General features: G+C 38.1%; 1 protein-coding gene across 4 annotated transcripts in view; it reads right to left on the minus strand.

Annotated features, from left to right (window-relative positions):
* GHR (growth hormone receptor) overlaps positions 1–20,481 on the minus strand; it is a 129,819-nt gene that overhangs the window by 46,450 nt on the left and 62,888 nt on the right. For 2 of the 4 annotated variants that reach the window (XM_042825592.1, XM_042825593.1), the window contains exon 3: positions 17,428–17,507. The exons of 1 other annotated variant lie outside the window; for it this stretch is intronic. In XM_042825592.1, the coding sequence (XP_042681526.1) occupies positions 17,428–17,497 (70 nt within the window). In that variant the 5' untranslated portion in view covers positions 17,498–17,507. Of the gene's footprint in view, positions 1–7,175; positions 7,346–17,427; positions 17,508–20,481 lie in introns of those variants that run through there. One more of the 4 variants, XM_042825594.1, reaches the window with a different exon arrangement.

Consider the following 20,481-nt stretch of genomic DNA (forward strand, 5'->3'; position numbering starts at 1 on the left):
CTGTTTATAAGCTCCCTTCAAGTTCTGGAAGACTGTAATGAGGTCTCCCTGGCGCCTTCTCTTCTCTAGAGTGAACAAGCCCACTTATTCATAGGAGGTGAGAATCTGAATCCTGTTTAGTGAAACGGCTGTGATCAAACCCTGTTCTAGAAGCATGTTAGGACTGCGGAAAGTTGAAGATGTCCTTTAATTTCCCACAGCATTTCATTTTTAAAGACAAAATGAAAAACAAAGGATTTCTTTTCACAGTCTTCAACAATCAACATTTCGAGAACATCAACAATAATTTAAAATAAAAATTGAAATATCCAGATGGAAAAAAACTAGACCATTCCTGTAAGAAACCTTCCACAGCACAAAAATGAAATCCCCAGTATATATTTCTGCCTCTTCTCAAGAGATTTCATTTGGTCTATTTTACTGTGTTTTATGAACAGCAAACTATTTTAATCATCTAAATTGTGACATGATTCACATTGATGATAAAAGCCACATTTGAACTTTGAACACCATCTCCTTTTGTTTTTAATGGTTTAGAACTGTCCTAATATATTTACACAGGTTAAGCATCCTAAAAGGTTGGAACACAGGAAACCTTTGGGCTAAGCACAGCATGAGGAAAGTTCAGAGTAACGGTTAAAAAAAAATGACAACAAAACAGAATAAAGAAATTTGAAACAAGTTTTGCAACCTTTTTAAATAGAAGAATTTTTTGTGGAAAACACAAATAAGTTTCTCTGAGTTATTTAGATAGACTTTTTATTACAGATTTTCTTCACGTCAAATTTGGCAAAGAGATTTAATATGACACCTAGAATATCTTCACATGTACCACACCGTATGTTTTGAAGTGCAAGCATTCTCCTGTCTTCTTCAGTAAGGTATTTTACAAAGTGAAAGAAAAATGCAGTCAATTAGAGACTCCCATTGTGCCCATGGCTCTACAATTACAACTCTAAAATGACAAATATTAGGATACTCACATATAATTTCATGGAATTTAAGCCACAATCTCTACTAAGAGATCCATGAAAAGAAAAATGTTTTAGACAGCCCATATAGAACTTAGAAGATATTAAGTTAACGTCAAAAATACAAATAAGCAGACAAACTGTTTTTTTTTCTTCTGAGGGATGAAACACATCAAAATATTCTTTTAAATTTGATATATTGATGTGACATTTAGAAAGATAATCTCTAAGATCATTAACATCTTTGTAGCTTGAACTATCTTCCACCTGCATTTGGGCAATTTGGTGTAGCTAATTCTTAATTTTCTTTAAGAGCAAAAGAGTAAAACTTTTATAAAACAGTTCTTATTCTCACATGCTTTTAGTAATATCCTTTATCCATTAGTAAATTACTCAGACCAGGAAAGCCAGGTAGTGCACATTAGTCAGATTCTTGAGATACTTAATTTGCTGTTTTCACTTTCAACATTAGTGGTTAATTTCATAACAACTGATAAAAGACTTCAGTTTGACATGAGAACTCTGTGTTTAAGTTGTAATTTAAGGAAATACAAGAGAACAAGCAGCAAAACAATTAGAGGAATGTCATTTCTCCAATTCCCATTAATACTCCATCTGTCTATAGCCATCTTATCCTCAAAATTCTAAGGCTAAATCAGTGCATCCATCATAATCTAATTAGATCAATAACATGTACAATCTTCATCATTTCATCAGATTAGAAAAGTTCCAAAAACAAAAAAAGAGAGGAATCAAGCTGACAGATGACAAAAGGCTTCACAGTTAAAAGATCAGTAAGATCCATCCATGCTTACGTGACACAAGGAGTTCAGCCCTTCTTTTAGGATAAGCCATGCCGGTGCTAAAGGTGCTCACACACAACACAGAGATGTCAGACAAGAACAAGTGTTTGCTTGCTGTCCTAAACAGTGCTATAATTGACATTTATATTAATCTAGTCAGTATTTTTTACATGTAAGAATTTGGCAGATTAGGCTGTTTTGAAGACAAGGAGGAAGCCAAGTATTGTACTCTACTGCCGGTGCTTCTCTTGTCTGAGAAAACAGTGCCAAATTCACAGTCTAAAGCAAATGTGCAGCTCAGCCAGTGACAGTGCAGCTTTTCCCATAACATTTCATCAATACATTTTAACCTGCGTCACAGAGATTTTCCCTAAAAGGTCTGTAGTGAAGTTACACTTACAAAGGCCTTTGTCTGCTCTGCTGACAAACAGAAACAATTACGCCTCTTGACCCTAACGATTTTTTGATGCAGCTTGTTAGCAAGCAGCCTGACTTCAACAGCACATCTAAAAGCTATGAAAAAGCAGGTAGCTTGAAAAAGGTCAAACGTAACACATTAAAGATTTAATATAAACACCTGCTTGTACAAGCATCTTCCTCAGGCAGCTGCTGGTTAGTAGATACCACATGCAGCAGCATCTCTTCCTCATATCCCAGCAGAGACTCCGTGGTCACTGCCTGCCACCGTGGTGCCTGTGTCACTTACAACTTCTCCACACTTTACTCATCAGAGTGGAGATATTCTGAATTTGGTGTTCATCTCATGAAAAAAGTGTTTTAGAAAACTTCAGGCAGGATAATTCAACCTTTTCAGTGTAAAAGTGAAAGGGAAAAATAGGTTCATTATTTGAAACAAAATGCTGTCTTCTTTGAAAAGCTCCGTTTCCGTTTTTATTTTTGGATCACATTATTCAGCAGGGGAAAGGCTGGAGGGTCACAGTGTGTAACAGCTGGAGTTTGAAAAGGGAAAATTTCACAACTGGTTGTGTCTATGCTCTGAATACATCAATGAATAGAAGAAACATCAAGTGGCACTTGGAATCTCTGCAGCCCCACAGACAAAGTGTTCCAGGTGTTGCTGATGTTGTCAAAATCTTTAAAATTAAATAAAAGTTTTTTATTTCAACTTCAGCACATTGGGCAAGAAATATATATATATGCTGTGTACAGAAAGATTGAAGAACATGTATGAACATAAGCTCTATTCAGAAATAAACGCGTGGGTGGGCACTTCATAGTTTCCCATGATAACAATTAGTTATGGACTCATGATAGTACATATCCTTGCTTTTAGGAAGAACAGTAGTGTTTCTCCAAGTACACAGATTTATGCAGAAATCAAGAATGTGCTGGGGGTAATGTCAGTGCTTTCTCAGCTAGCTAGTGCTGTCCTCTATCTGCTGATAAACACACATGCCTTCTCTTGCCTTGAACAAGGAGGCAGCCTGCCTGCTTCAACACTGCTGTCAGAATACATACATTTTTCTATCATTTTCCTCTGCACAATAAATGCAATGCTGTTGATAGGCAATACTGCACAACTTCAGCAGTTCCATCACCATAATATCTGATCAATTTGAACCAATTAAGGAATTTATTCTCAAAGTGCCTTCTCAGTATATAGACGGGCAACTGATGTTAACTAGGATATATGTATTAACTGACATATCAAGATTCTCTTATCAACAAAAGAATTTCTGTGGTGCAGATAGATGTTGAAAGCTTGCTTCAGACCAATGCCTCTCTTACAGAACTATTACTCTTCCTAGAGTTTCAGGGATTTTGTCTGTTATTGGACAAATAAGTGTATCTTACTAAAAAGTTAAGTGTATCTTACGAAGCTCCTCCTTCTCTGCAAATGTGCTCCCGGTTCATCTGAAGGGCTCAGGTTTTTGTGGCTTGTCTTTCTACTGACATTGATAGCAGGTATGTCTGATAGAGACAACTCTGGTAATTGAAGCACATTTCCTCCAGAAAACAGCAACAAAAAATGCATAATTCCAAAAGAGCCACCCAACTAATAAAACAACAACAAAACAATAAATAGGCTTAATTAATAAAACAAATTTCACTCGCACTTTAGCACTGAAGTAAATGCCATTTGAGTGAAATACAGCTTCGGCATCCTGCACAGTGATCTGCAAGGATTTGATTAGGCCAGCCCTGTTCCTCCAACTGACACATATGTGCTGCAGACATCCCAAAAAATGGAGTTATATATTTTAATACTTATCTATGCTCTAAGCTTTGTCCTGATTTAAAAGAAGGAGAATTTCTTCATGTGCATTTTTCCAAAATTGTCATATTTCTACCATACCGTAATCAAAATTTATGCTAACACAGAGGAAATGCTGTGTGATTTCCCCACCCTTTTAAGAAGCCAGTGCAAGTTAACTCTAGTAAAAGATAAATATCTGCAGCTCTTACAAATGTTATCTGTTTGATGATTATAGTGGCTTTCCATAAATGCAATTGACTACACAACGGGATTTCTTTTTGCAACTAGAACAACAGAAGAGCCTATCTCTGCTTAAATCTACAAGCAATATCCATGTGAGCCATTCTTTTTTTTTTTTTTTTTCTTTTATTAAAGGAGGTTAAGAACCACATCCTAAGTCTAATACTATGTTTTTTAAAGGGATAGCTATGACTAGGAAAAAACACTTTCTCGAAAGTGATTATCTACACAAGGCATCATTGGATTACTGTAGATCTTAATTATATTTCACACATCTTTGCAAGTTGCTGAGATATACAACCCAGGGAAGGGAAAACTTTTGCCATGGTCCTAATTTGTGTTTCTTAAGGAATTTCAAAGGAACATAATGGAATTAAGTAGCAAGACATTAACAGTGGGTATCTGTCCAAGCAAAAACAAAACAAAAAACAAAAAGCAAACAAACAACAACAACAACAAAAAAAACAGAGCCTAAAGAAAAACTGAACTTTCAACTAAACAAATGGAAAGAAAAAAACATGTTTAATTTCAACAGTAACAAGATCTCATAACTGAAAAACAGAGTTTAACAATAACTTACAATCAAGCCTTCTGTTACAAAGTTGAAAAACACAGAGCAAACAGTAACACTGAAAGATATAATCCCTACACAGTTTTTCCTGTAACTGGAACTGCTCTTTAAGTTTACCGTCAAGATAAAATGATGCAGCCGGCTGTAAAGCCTGCTGTTCTGTTAGCATAAGATAATAAGTCAGGTTCAGGCTTCTGTAAGGAAGATACAGTTATTTCGAGGCGGTCAGCGTTTTTGGAAAGAATCCCTCACCTCCTGCAGAACACTAACTGGAAGCTGTCAAGCACTTATCTCAACAAAACATTCACAAAATTGCACCATGGGTAAATATGACCAGTGGGCCAAATTCTGTAAAGCGTGCTCCTGATGGTAAAAAAAACATACACTTCTTGACTGGTGGAGCAAACAAAAAGCAACTCAGAGAAAAACCTGCCTCAAACAACTAGCAGTATACACGGACTGGCAACATTATATAGAAAAAGAGCAGCTAGATATTTGGGGTAAGCACATTAAATATCAAACCAGTTTGATATTTGCTATCTGTCTTAATGTGAAGTCTCATTCTGTAACATTCTGCAATATTACTGAAGTATTTCTGTAGAAATATATATAACTCTACTTAATTAATTATCTTTCGCAGGAACGGGAGGATGAACAGTTCCAGCCGTGAGAGCCAAAGAATCCCCCAGGACCCACATAATCACAGCATATCCCAAGTTGGAAGGGACTCACAAGGATTACCAAGCCCAATGTCTGACTCTACACAGGACCACCCCAAAATCAAATCCAAGTCTGAGAATGCTGTCCAAACATTTACTGAATTCCATCAGCTCAAGGCTGTGATCAATGTCCTGGGCAGCCTGTTCCACACTCACTACTCTCTGATGAAGAACTTTTGCCCACCCCCCCTCCCACACTCCCCCGCACAGCTCCATGCCGTTCCCTCGCGCCCTGCCGTTGTGTCAGAGAGCAGAGCTCAGTGCTGCCCTCCGCTCCCTGTGAGGAGTTGCAGCCGCCATCAGGCCTCCTCTCAGCTCTTCTGCTCTGGGCCCAACTAACTCAGGGACCTCAGCTGCTCATGTCTTCCCCTCTAGGCACTCCACCATCTTTGCAGCCCTCCTTTGGACACACTCTACTAGCTGTATGTCCATGTTGATTGGCCCTTCTGGCTGCTAGGGGACACTTCTGATTTGAGTTTACATTGATGTCAGCCATAATCCCAAAATCACTTTCCACAGGGCTGCTCTCCATCCTCTCATCCTCTGCTCTACACACATATCCAGGCTTGCCACATCTCGAGAGCAGGATCCGGCACTTGATTTTGTTGAACTTCATATAGTTTGTAATTGTCCAGCCCCCCAATTTGTCAGGATCTCTCTGCAAGGCCTCTCTAATCTCAAAAGACTCAACAGCTACCTCTAATTTAATCCTATCTACAAACTTCATTATTATACCTCCAAGTCTAATATTTAGATAATTTATGAAAACAGTGAAGAGAACTGGCCCTAAAATGGAGCCTTCAGAACCCCCTCTAGTGGCTGGATGCAGCCCCATTTACCAACTCCTTGAGCATGGACCCATCAGTCAAGTGTTCACCCACCACATTATGTTTTCGTCTACCTGCTTGCTGGACATTTTGCCCAGAAGGATAATGTGGCATTAAAAGCTTTGCTGAAATCCAAAAAAATTACATCAACAGGCTTTCCTTAGTCAACTATATGAGTAAGCCATATCATAAAAGCAGATTAAGTTTATTAAACAGGACTTTCCTCTTGTGAACCTGAGTTGGCTATGAACAATGACTGCATTTTCAAGTATTTTTCAATACGAACTGCAAAGTCTGCTTTTCTATCTCTGCAAAGTGTAAAATAATCCACCCAAGACATCAATTTAATTTTGCAAGGCCCTAGATGTGTGCCATGAGTAACACAGGATAGTCGGTGCTTTTCTGATTAAAGTCTACAGCATCATACTGTGCAAATGCTATGGATTCAGAAAGAAAAGATAGTAAGATATTGACCTTGCATTGATTTCATCACTTGAGGATTTTATCAGATATAAGCATTTTTTCTGTGAAGTGGCTTAATAGATCTTCACAGCAAGAAGTGCTGAGCTTTGGAGCCAAGTGGAGGCAGCCTTGGGTAAGAGGGTTATTTTTGCCTAAAACAGATGAGGCATTTACACTCAAAGATAATTACACTAGTTAGCAAGAACAACCACCCACTACAAGCCCACTGAAGAATAAAACAGAGAATGAAACAGTCTGCTAGAAAATAATTTATGTTGTCTATATATATACCAGCCTATTATTTTTTCACTCTTCACCAGTGTCATATACTTTCCTTGTAATACATTAATCATATTTCCTTTACCTCATGAAATAAATTGATTGAAGTGGCGCAGAACAGTCAGATCAGTGACTTCCACCTCCAAACACCTTATCAAATCAATCCCAAAATATCAACACGTAGCCTATGACAGGTAGCTCTTGTTATATTCTGCCGGCAACCATTTTTGTTGCAGAAATCCTTGAAAATGGACGCTAAGAATGTGAAAAAAAAACCATTTATTTTCCTTGCCAAGCTCTGAACCACTAATAATTTCCATTCCCTTAATAACCACTTCTATATTCCAGAAAAACACTTCACTGCAAGCAAAGATCAACCCAGGATATATACAAGTAGATTAAAACATATGGTTTGAATTAAATCCTCTACAATAGCAACTGTAGTTGTCATAAGTGTTTTTATTGAAATAATTATGAGTATTAACTATTTGATCATTACCAGCAAATAATGGAGTGTTAGCATTTACAATTATTACCCACATTCACTTCCCTATGTTTGCAATTTCCTATTCAAAATCAAATCATTACTTTAGACTTGGTCTTGTGCTTCAGTTCTTTAGAGGAAAAAAAAAAAAAAATCGAAGAGTTCAATGACATTTTACTTTGTAAGTGTTGTTTAAAATTCATAATTTAGTAAATGTCAACATAGTTTTTTCTGTCTTATTGTAGGCACAGGTGGCAAGCAGTAAGTGCCTTTTAAAAGAAACATGATACACACAGGGTTTGCCAGCCAGGCATGTTATTGTTGTGGTTATTTTGTCCTTACAAAGAAATAAACGGCATATATGGATTCAAATATAAACTCTTGATCCAAGTGAGTTCACACTTGCTTGTAAATTTCCTGCCTTGTCTCCAAAGCCAAGACTGCACATTGCTAGGGGAATAATAAACAAACAAAATCCCAAACCAAAGAAAGAATATATTTATTCCCTTTCAGTGTGTTTCCCTGAATATCTTCTGGGTATGAATTAGGGAAAGCCCACAAAGGACACACTTTCCAGGCTTGGTGGATCTTTTTGCCTTTCCCCTACCCAACTGCACTCCATCGTCACAGCAGTGCAGCACTGGAGAGTCTGCATGGAGATGAGAAGGAATCCAGGAGTCCCTGGATGCCTGCTGCATGCTCACATTCTTCTCTTTCACTCTCTTGACACCATTCAGGATTGCACGGATTTCCGTCATGTCCGAACATGGAGCTTTTCAAGCAGAAAAGCTCTTCTCTATTTATTTTTTTTTTATGGATTGTATAAGGGAAATATCTTTAGACGTTTCTCCTGTGGGAACTGATCATTTACCAATTTACATATACTTTCAATTTTATTTCACTTCCCTTGCTTAGAAGTTGTTTCCTTGAGCCTTTTTTAAAAATCAGTGCCAATCAGTTCTGCCACATGCTGCTTCTTTAGTGCCAAGGCTGGTGTAAAAGATAAATTCCCAGTCATTACTTCCTATTGCATTCTTTGAAACTCCAAGGTAAATCTCCTTGACCAACTTACTAAGACTGAAATACAGGAGTGAACAGAAACAACATGTGGCTCTTCCTATGACACAGCAATATTGTAAGCGTATCTTACAACAGTACTGTGTCCCTTCCGTGGAATTACTTTGTAAAACATTTTTCATATTTTTTTAAAACACATCTTGTGCATCAGGAAAAAGAAAAAGATTATCACTGCATAAGCAAGGATTCAAAATCCCCAGCAGGGTGACAGTTTTCTCAAGCTCTGCCGCAAATTAATCACTGCTGTTATCGTTTTACAGATGAAGTACGTTTCTGTAATGAGCAGGGAGAAAGTAAAGCAGAAACACTGTCCTGGTAAACGTCAAAACTTCCTCCAGATTCAGAATCTAAAGCGCCTCTGCCTATAGTCTGTGCTTCTACCACGTGTAGCATCATTCTTAGGCTACTCTTATATAGTTAATTCTTAGCATTTCTCCAGTAACAGTGAAAGGAAATAACCTAGACCAGAATTTTTGTGGAACTTTACCAAAAGCCTTGCTGTGGAGGCCCACTCAGTGGTTAAGCTCCCAAGCATTATCCCTTTGCAATGATGTGCAAAATAGTGCTGAGGTGTCAAACAACACTTCCTCATGTACAGTGGTACAAAGCAGACCTATTCTGTGACCATTCTCCAATTTCCAGTCATGCTTTTATTCTGTCTCAGATCCTACTTTTGAGGACCATAGCATGGAAATAAAAGGTGCAACACTGCAGACAGTCTCTTGGTTCTATAAGTCCCTTGAATATTAAATTTGGCAGTGCAAATTACTGCACAATGATAACTGTACCACTGGATGAATTCCTGAAAAAAGTATTTACTGTTTGTTTTCCATAGTCATTTCATAATACAACTACGAATGTGCAGAAACAGTTTATTTTTTGAGTTGCAGTTGGTAATACTCAAATCATTTGCTCTTCACTTACCTCTGTACAAAATGATTCATTATAGCTCATGTGATATGCTTTTTTAATGTTAGTGTTTATTTGCTTGAGCTACTTTTCTTGATGCAATGCCAGTTTATTAACTGAGGTTCATTTGGTTAGTGCATTACAAACAGCTCATATAATTCATACAAAAAATACAATTGCATTTGTAATAACAAAATGAAAGTTCAAGCAAAAGCTAATTAAGAATTTTCTCAATTATTATCTTCCTAGCTATAACAAATTGTTGTCTTGCTGTCTCCATTATCTGAACTTCCTCCTTAAATACATGAACTCAAATGCATATTATGGACAAAAGTTGCTTCAAACCAGCCTCATTGATTCTCCAGAACTAAGTCACAAGTGATCACTCTGAGCAAGCAGCATTTGGTGCAGCTCATCTCTGGTAAAAGAAGAGTCATGGTTCACAGAGAACCAGACTGTGCACTGGTGGCTTGGATGCTTGGAAAAGAGAAGACATACATTGATATTGCAAGTCCTGCAGCTGATATATAGAATGACTGAATTTTCCTTCTCGCTACACCTGCTACTAACTACAGATGTGTTGTTAATTTTTGCTAATGACCCCACAAAAAACATCAGAGGACAAGAAATTGATGATTTTGTGTTTTAAGGAGAAGAAAATACAAGGGCAGCTAAGAAGCAATGAAGAAAATCTACACAAGAGCAGAAATGCTATAGATATCTGAGATGACTAGTCAGGAAAATTGGCATGTACGTTATTCTGCAGGGTGTCTGAAGCTGACTGATCACAAAGTGGTCTTTTGGCATACTTGTGAGTGAAGATAACCAAGAGCTCAAAACTCTTCACTAAATGCTGGAGTCACAGATGTGGTTTAGAGGAAAGGACAAAAAGCACAAGCATTTTGAAATGTATATCAGCATTTCAATTCCTGGATATGCTCAATTACAAACCTAAATATGGAATTTGCTGGGCATAATTTAAGGCTAACTGAAAATTTCAGGACTATATTTTTCTTTTCTGTGTTCTCTTACAAAAGATAGTCCTGTCTACAATTCATTTCCAGAATGTACTTTCCACACTTACAAATCCCAAATCCCTTCTTCTTAATCATATATGCTATCCACACAGAAGAAAGATAAGATGAAATCCTTTCTTCTCCATGCGAGAGTTTAGATATTGTCACATTGGCCCAGACAAAATACCTATCTGTTATACGAACTGACTAAGAAGTAAGAGCAGTGAAAGCAACTCAGAAACACACAGTTTCAAGGCCTTCCCTCACAATTTTCAGACAGTTATCAAAGCCATGCCTAATCGCAGAGGAAAGTGATGATGGAAATACTACTTGGTTCTCTGTCAAAATGAGCGGTTTTTTTCCAGCAGGAATGGCTTAGCAGTATCAGAGCGGTATAACTTACATTTTCCTGTGCCAAGCTTCCTGATCTTCTAGAATGGCTTCCTCATCTCAGCTGCTAGAACGGCTTCTGTGGCAATTTCTACTACATAATGGAGTATTTTTCTTGCTCAGAAATACTTCTGAAAATAAGGCAAATATTCTAAATACTTTGCCTGTTTAAAATGTTTTAAAACTTGTTATTTTTAAATATGAATTCTCAACAATTCTCCTGCTGTTCCTGTAGAAGAGGATTCACCAAGCTGACAGCAATGTTGAACTTTTTTTAACTGCCAACTCTGCTCTGACTTGTATTCCATAATTATTACTTATATAATTGAGGCTCTGGCAAAAATTCATCAGTTAGAAGAACTAAGGAAGAGAAAACAAACACAATGACTACCAACTATGTTATGCTACTATTATTCACATAGAAGAAGTAAGGGAGTCTGCAGCTTAAGGTAGAGATTCTGCCTTTTCTCATTATCCTCTCCCACTCCAAACAAGATTAGAATAGTACACATGGAAATATATAACTTTTCCTCATCACAAAAAAAAAAAAAAAAAAAAATCATTTAAAAAATAAATGTTCACGAGCAATGGCTTGTCACTGCATTGTCCGCAATGTGAGTTTGCCTGAATCACAAAATGTGTTCAGCCAAAACCCTACAGAGTCACTGATACTTACTGAGAATTTCAAACCAGATAACGAAGTTCTTGCTATCTCCCAGCTCCAGGAAATGGAAAGTTCCCTTTCTCAGCCAAGAACATGCTTCAATTCAACTGCACCTTACTGCTCAGATTAAGAATTCCGCTGTGCATCACAAAAGTAAAATCAATGCCTATAGACAACTACAGTCTTCTACTTAACTTCATGGTGACATTAAGAAGACATTAGTTATCTTTTCAATCCATTAAGAAGACTCTTTACATTGGCTGTCAGTAGAAGACCTATAGCATATGGCTGAGCAGCTACACAATTTCACAATAGAATGTATGCAGAATTATATAGGCCCATATAGACAAGGCACTGGATTCATTGATCCTTGCAGATCCTTTCCAATTAGGAATATTCTAAGGCAGACATGAGCGTGAGACTGTTCAAAATGCAGGCACCCAGACACCTATATATATATTTCTATTTATTCAAGTTAGGCCAGAATCCAGTAGCCTAGTCATCTGTAACGGTCTCAGACTGCCTGCTTTCCAGCATCTGCTGGAAAAGCACATGTAAGTTTTATAAGTTGTCTGCAAATCTCATGCAGGTATTCTAGATACCTAGAGGTTTTCCATATGATTCATATATGTATGATTGTCATCCTTAGGTATCCAACCTCCCATAGAATCAGTGCAGAGAGAATCAATACTGTCCCTAGAAAAAAGAACAGCTGATGGAATTTATTTGGTTGCCTTAAAACATTAAGTTCAGGGGTATTTGAGATGCCTGGCTTTAAGCTTTTTATAGAGCTCAGTAAGTTTCTGGTTATTCCAGGACAATACAGATGTCCTACAGGTCTGGTGTTGTCTCTGTGGTTCCCATACAGATGTCTGAGGTGTCCAGGAGTGTCTTTAATGACAACAAAGCCTATGCATAGCCTGTGGATTAAATTCCTAGTTCTATAATTGGTAGGTGTGACACCTAGAGCACACCTAAACTTAGTTCAATTTGGACATGGAATACATACAAAGCACTCAAGCAAGTAAGAGGGCAGACAATAGCATATCAGAAAGACATTTTCAGGGAAGTAAAGTCTGGATTTCAGTGTCTCAGAAGGGTACTTCTGAAAAAAAAAAAAAAAAAAAAAAGTAAAATATAGAATTTTAGCATAAAAGTTTAATGCACTAAATTAAAAAAAAAAAAAAAAAAAAAAGTGATGCAAAACATTAAACTCATTTCTGAAGTCAATCTAGATAAAAGGCACAGTAAATTCAGGCTCACAGCTCCTAAAATCATTGTTGAACAAAAACAGTTTACTCAAAAATATTTTCACAGTTCTATCAGAAAAAATAAACATTTCATTAAACCTCCAGAGAATGAATTAGCATAGCTGCAATAGTATAGAATAAACTTTAATTTAGTATAAAGAAATGATAAGAGGCATTTCCTACTTCTTTCACTGGGAAGAAATTAGTTTTGGAACTATGAGCTTATGCATTGTTTTATTAACTGGGACTAATTCCAGGTTTGTCCTCTCCGTCCTTACGTGACCTGCACCGACCAGTTGTAGACAAGGAACAAGCAGACTTATTTTACTTCCTCAACATTTGTAACCTCTGCCTGTGGCAATTTGGCCCCTTTGGATGTCAGCTGCCGCACTGAGCCAAAACACTTAAGTGTATGCTTAGATACATATTTGAAACACCATAGTTACATTAATCTCAAAGACAAATAGCTGGTGCCTACTTGAATACAAACTTGTAGTTTTCCTTGAAGCAGGACTACTATTGCACAAAGGTCAGCAAAACATCCATGAACCTCTCCTGTCTCTTGTTCACATGCCTTGTTACCTAAAAACAAAGCTCTACAATTTTCAAAAGCACATAATCCCACACCTTCAAAACAACCTAAATTCTCAGGAATTGCAGTTCTACTGACTTTACAAACGTTTTCAGGGATATGAAAATGGGCCTTTTGCTTTAATTACAACATTGAAAATTACTTTCCCGCTATTGTGACCTTAATACTTTCTCTCTGCCTGTACTGTGCTATTACTGTTGCAGGCATCTCCAGAACATGGGCTGTGTGTGGCTCAGTGTCCAGCTGGCAGGAGGCTGCAAGTCCCCAAACTGCACAACTCTGGCCCACACTTGAAGCTCTGGTGTAGCAGACATATTTGGCCACATTTAGCATCTCCATCTCAGTGATGGTGGGCACCCTGTGACTTTGCTTGTTTAAGCAGCTGGCAAGCGAGGCTCTTGGCAGAAGGAGAACGTGAAAACGAAATCAGTGGAAAGCCTCCAGCAGACGTAGCAGAAAGCAAACATGTTACTAAACGTCCAAGATCTGGTCCTGAATGCTGTGCAGTTCTCCTGCCAGCCGCTGGCCTCACAGCAGTTTTCCTGCCAGGAGGAAACACGTATGGGATTTAAGTGTGTGCCAAGGGTGGATCTGACCCCACTGCTGAGATTCAGCTCGAAGCACAGGCGCTTGTACAGCTGAATATAAACTTTACTTTCAAGACACAAAAGTATGCAGTTCTTTCCTTTCATGTATCAGTGTACAGTGTGTCAGTAAAGTGCTTTGGTATCAGATTTGCTAATATTATACCATGCTGCCATAAAAACAAACAAGCAACAATTTCTGAAGTGAACTTCTTCAGTAAATCTGACACTGTGGATCCATCCAGTCCCAGTGGCAACAAATCCAGTATGTATTACATCAAACTAAGCTTATAGGAAGGTCTCAGCAAGTCTGTGCTGGGCAGAGCTTTATGAAATTGTCAGGGTTCATCACCTAGAAATGAGCTGGGAGAGTGGCTGGAAGCTGTTTGGAGAAACAGGCACACCCACATGGAAAAAAAAAAAAAAGAAAGAGGAAAAGGAGAGCGGGGAGCGGGGAGAGGGGAGAGGGAAAAGAAAAACTCCACTGGCAAAAAAACAACCTCATCTACATCATGCAAGAATGACACATGGGCGTTCTCCATGCTATTATCTCCCATATTCCTGTTCAACTTAAACTTCCTTGTCTGACTTTTTTAGCCAACCATCTGCCACACACTCAGCACAGAAGTGCTAGGACCTCAGGAGTAGATTACTGTTAAAAACTTATTTTCAGGATGACAAAGTGCTGTCACTTCGCACACAGTTTCATAGCATTACTGCAAATCAGGACACACGCAGTTAGCACTGTATCCTGGATTTAATAACAGGAACACAATTAAAATGTTTTTGAGTTCTTGACTCTGGAGGTAAGCTCACAGAAACTGCTATTTAATCAAGTTACTATAGACAAAGCCTTCAGATAAAAGATGACACTGTGGTTGAGTTTTGTTTGTAACGTGAAGATATTTACCTAGGACATCTGGACCACACCTCAGCTGGAAAGATTTAAAAGCCCATGTGGGCTTTTATATATATTGTGAGAGCAATCAATTGGTTCACTAAACTACATCCAAGTAGGGCTTATTTTTGCCCACTTAATGAAGGTACTGTAACATACAGACACAGTGGAGAAAGGATCAAGTCAGGACACATTCATTTTTGTTCTACTGGCTGTACGACTTTCATTCTGAAACACAGTGAATAGAAGCTGGTACATGTCTCATATTTCACTTAGAAATACCAACTTTCCACATTTCAGCAGAACCAAGGAGGAATTTGCAAAGTTTATTTCACTTCACACACCTAACTAAAGGAGTGCTAAGCAACAGGAAAAAAAAAAAAAAAAAAAAAAAAAAAAAAAACATAGACCTTTATTCAGCAAATTCCTATCATAAACTTTCTCTTAAAAAAAAAAAAATTGAAGATAGAAAAGGATACAGAATAAAGTAAATAAAGGCTTAACATTATTAAAGACCAACTCTAATGCAAAAACAAACGCTTCATTAAACACGATTCCTTATACACTTCTTAAATAGGCACTCTCATTTCAACTGGAACATGCAAGTAGCAGAATGAAAGTACTCCTTTAAGGAGGAAATGAAAGTAGAGAACAAAAGAGAAATCTTGATCCATTCATTGCCTTCAGCAGCCAGCTACATTTGGAATTCAAATTAAATTTGGTAGATGTTACAGAAAATACCTTAACTAGCAGTAGAAAATCTAATTTCATATATGATCTGATGCCTAATAAGACTGAGGACAAGAATCTGAGCCACAAACATGGAAGTTAATATAGACACTTGTCTTCTTCCAACCTGAGCTCTTATTAATAACTGATCTTTAAAGAAGAGTTCTCTGAAAATTGATCATCTGAGTTCTAATTATATCTTACTGCAGCCTATTGTCCCCATTAACAATAAGGTAATACCCCTTGTATTTCTCCAGTAGTTCTGCAAATACAAGTAATTAGAAATACTAAGTATGAAACTCCAAGATAATGCATAACTGTATCAGGGAGAAAGAAGATTATTACACCTTTGACCAGTTATGTTTATAAGCAACTATTACACAGCCCTTTCATTTCATATCATATTCTGAAAATAACACCAGAAGGACTAACAAAGCATGGCTGGCAACTCTATCTGTACTTAATTCCCATTTGGTAATGCTTAAGCAGGATTGGAACTAACGAGCAAAGAAAAAGGAAATAAACTGAGGGATGTGAGAAATTTTCACTGAGTATTTTATCAGTCTGTTTACAGCTTGCTGTGGAAGCTGCATCCACTCCATTTTTTCCAAATTACTCATCAAGCTGCCCTGACTTTCCCTGCTAGCACTGGCTTCAGCCACAAGGTAAGGAGGGGTACCTGCTTAAGGAGCCCCACCAGTTCTGCAGCTCTGCAGTTTTGGGAGAAGTGGCAACACCTTTGTGTAAGATTAGTAATTATGGAAAACATACTGTTCTCCCCACAGGCCAGAACGAGACAGAGATATTCGGTTCTGTATTTGTTCACAGGAGTAGATCATAATCGGTGCTAGCAGATCAGTCTGATCACAACAACAAATTTCCCACTGAAGTGAACAGGAAGTTCGTGTCCTAAATGAGTAAAAAAGACCACTCCACAAAGGACCAACCAGGTTCAAGGCAGGCCTCTGGGTGATACAGAAATGGGCTACAGAGCGTTGCTGGTTGCAAGAGGACAAAGCATCAGAGAAAGCTCAGCTGGAAGGATTAATTTCCAGCCCTACATTAAATCTAAAAATGGATGAGTTAGGGTGAATACGTTTGGAAAGAAAATGACTGAGGAAAGTCAGAGGTACATTCTGTGCATGTGAATCCTGGGCAATCTGGTGAATCAGAGCTTCACCTGGATAAAAAGGTTTCTTCTAGCTACCCTCAGCCATCTGGCTGTCTAAGTTTACACGTTCATTTCAAATCCCTTTCCTAGCATCTACTTAAAAATTTCTAAGTGTATTTCTTATGCAACTTGTTCATATTGGCCTCAGTTCAAATACACCCAGCCTTAAAGTACTTCCTCTGTATTTTCAAATAGTTCTACTTTTATCAGGGAAATATACTAAATATGCTTGTTAAAAAACAAGAAAAAGTTTCAATTAAAAAATTAACACCACACAATTCTTACATAATTTCAGTACATGAACAAAGAAAACCTTAAGATCTAACATCATCATTGATTCAGACTGCTTGCATACCACTCGCCCGGTGTTGTCTATGAACTTCTCTTTTATTTTCCCACCTGCTGTCTCCATCTTACCCACCGTCTTTACAATGAGACCGACATATGTTTCACATTTTGCACCCAGGTAACACAATCAAGGAACTTGCACAGTCCTGATGCATATAATACAAAATCACTCTGTATTTAAACTTCTACATACACAAAGGCACAGAATGATATCATTAAACTTACCATCACTTGCAGAAAGTGAGTCATTTGCACAGACCAGTGCCAAAGTAAACAGCAGATGCCGAAGATCCATACCTCTAATTCTGTATTAACAAAGAACAACAAGAATTTCTTTATAAACTAATATTATTATGGGTACATGACACTTCAATTATTATCTATTTCCACTGAATTTCTGATTGAATCTAAACTAGAAGCATATTTAGTTTACAGCATATTTAGTTGCAGTATCTCCTGATTTTGAATTAGGAGATAGATAGTAAAATAGTCATATTAAAAGAAGACTAGCTCATGGGTCACTAGTTCATTTAATATAGAAGAAAAAAATCAGTATTGTCAATTTTTAGCTTGCTTCCAGGCTGCAACCAAAGTAACCACACTCCATACGGAGCAGCCTGTGGGGAACGGATCTCAACAACTAGCCTAAGTTAAATCTTAAGGTAGGAAAGAACAATCTCTCTCGGGGAACAAAGACTTCAAGCTCATGCTCCCCAGATGCTGTTTATCTTTGCAGGACATATATAATACTTCATGAGTCTAGATCCTCACAAAGTGAAAAACGAGTTCTGAGGGGACAGAGAAATAGCACTTTTATATTTGTCCACAAAGTAGTACAACAAACTTAGATTATACACTGGAGTATTTTCAGCTAGACATTCTCCTTTTCCATCTGACATAACAGATCAGCAGAATAAATCAAACTACTGAGTCCACTGTGGAACAATATTTTAACTGGGTGCTACTGAATAAAACAACTGGTGCTAGCAAACTTGGCTGCTAAAATAGTCCTACCAGAGTTAGCAAAGTTTGAATTCAATCAACTGTAAGACACAAGCATGCTGAGCATGGAAAACTATGTTCACACTGAACTTAAAAGATAATTCGCTTTACTTAATTTTCTCACCACAAGAGAACAGATTACTCACACTGCAGGAAAAAAAGGCAATTATTATTAATGCCAGATTTCTCATTCATGCTGTTTAGAACAAAACTGGAAAATCAGAATGTATTTCTCACACCCTCATTAGCAAAACTACTCAATAATTCTCCAGTTTCAAGCCCAGCATGGGGAAAATTTATTCCAACTACATTGCAAAGCCTAACATACAACTGCAAAGACAAACCGGAAGGTGCTTCCTTTTGTGCTGGGGCTGCTACAGAAATGCCCAGCTGCAGTGCTTGTCCCTTTCCCAGCAGACACAGCTCTGTCCAAAGGGGCAGAAGTCTTAGAGCTTGGAGGGATGCAGGCTTGTGAGGCATTAGGGCTGATGTGAGAGCCTGTGGAGCAAAACTGAGGAGTGGAGGAAGGCAGTTGCTGCCAGAAAGCACAGGACTGGATAGAAGTTCAGAGAGCAACTAGAAACTAACTCTCGTACTTGCAGAGTAGATACAGTATGAGATTCATCCCAGCACAGCTACATTTTTATCTAGCTCAAGTCCCCATTCCATCCGCATTCATGACTAAAGGATTCTTGTCTCTTATTAATAAATTTTCTTCTTCACTGCCATTTGTCAGTTTCTCCCCTCTTAGAACATTTCCACTCTAACGAACAGTCCATCCCCACAGCCCTTCCACTTTCTCTCTGAAGCTTTGCTCCCTCTTTTGCAGATGTGAGCATAGCGTTACTTTATTTACAACCCTGCTCTTCTACTATAACATCCAGACATCCCACATTGCCTCTATTTACACTTCCCTGTTCTCCTATCTCCACCAACATCTGCTAATTTTCAAAACACTCTTCTCCAAACTCTCCTACTTCTTTCTGCTTAACAACAGCTACAAAAAAACCTACAACCCAACCAACTCCATACAAAATCATCAACTCTGTTGGTCATTCAGAGAAAACTGCAAGTAGAATTTTGGTTGCTGTAACCACATCATACCAAGGATCTTCTCTGATGAGAAGGGGATTGGTTCCCACAGGCTATCCCTTTGTTTGCACTGGAAGTTGCTATCTCAACTTCCTCCAAGGAAAAGTGGTCTGACAGCTCGAGCACTAACCCAGGAGTCTGGACATACCCCAGAGGTCAGACATCACGTTAAACTTCAGTAAGGTCTTAATGCTGCAGATAGACACAATTCCACTTCAATACTGCTCTTCCTCTTGTGCTGGCATTCTTGTTTACATAGCTGCACGTAGTGATACCATCAGGAAACTGCTTCAACAAAAATGAACCCATAAATATTTTTAACAAAGATCTGTTATAAATTGTAATAAGAAAGCAAACAGGTTTATTCTGAACATGCCCAGTACAGACAGGATTGAGCTCAAAAATTATGACTGCTCTCATCTGAAAACATGGAAAGTCTTTTATGCTTCATATAGGCCATGGAAAAAGGAAACTCCACTTCCTCGCCAGAGCCTGTGTGATAAGTCTCATGCCCAAGACCTTCCCCAGCCAAAAGAAGCACTGCAAGGGATGTGAAGCACTAGGGTTTGTATCCCCTCTGCACCCAGCATGTAAACAGAAAGCACTGCTGATATGCAGTAAGTCTTCTACTTCAGAACTTCTGGAGGTCAAGGTACAGCTGTACCACCATGCATGTCTTCGGGATTATGGGAGAAAATCTGTTGCGAAGCAGCTGCCCCATCATGATACTGCTTTTGGTGATACAGAGCAAGATTTTGCAGAGAGGATTCCTTTGAAGCACCATCTGCTACACCAGTAGACAACTTTCTTATTGAAAGTTCTCAGATAACTGTTTTGTAACAACCCGCTGTTCCTCTAAAACACTTGTGCAAGCTCACAAGAGCAGTATTGTTCAGAGGCTGCAACATTAACCTAGTGAGAGTCAGCTTTTCTCTTCTGATTAGCTCTAGGACAAACTTCACCTTTTATAATCTACCAACATCAACGTCCCGAAAATTATGTCTGTACATCTATGAAAGACAAGTATCACAAATACACTTCTTGTTACTGAGCTGATCAAAAAATTCCAGTGCCTGTAACACATGCTATTCTAAAGCATACATTCTAATAATCTATATCTTACCTAACTCCTGCAGTTTGAAAGAACGAAGAGAGCTAAAACCAGAAAAATAATTACAACAGCTG

This window comes from Centrocercus urophasianus, unplaced genomic scaffold (genome assembly GCF_019232065.1).
Source record: "Centrocercus urophasianus isolate 14NV4802_14NV808 unplaced genomic scaffold, USGS_Curo_1.0 seq_25, whole genome shotgun sequence".
In the NCBI taxonomy this organism is placed as follows: Eukaryota; Metazoa; Chordata; class Aves; order Galliformes; family Phasianidae; genus Centrocercus; species Centrocercus urophasianus.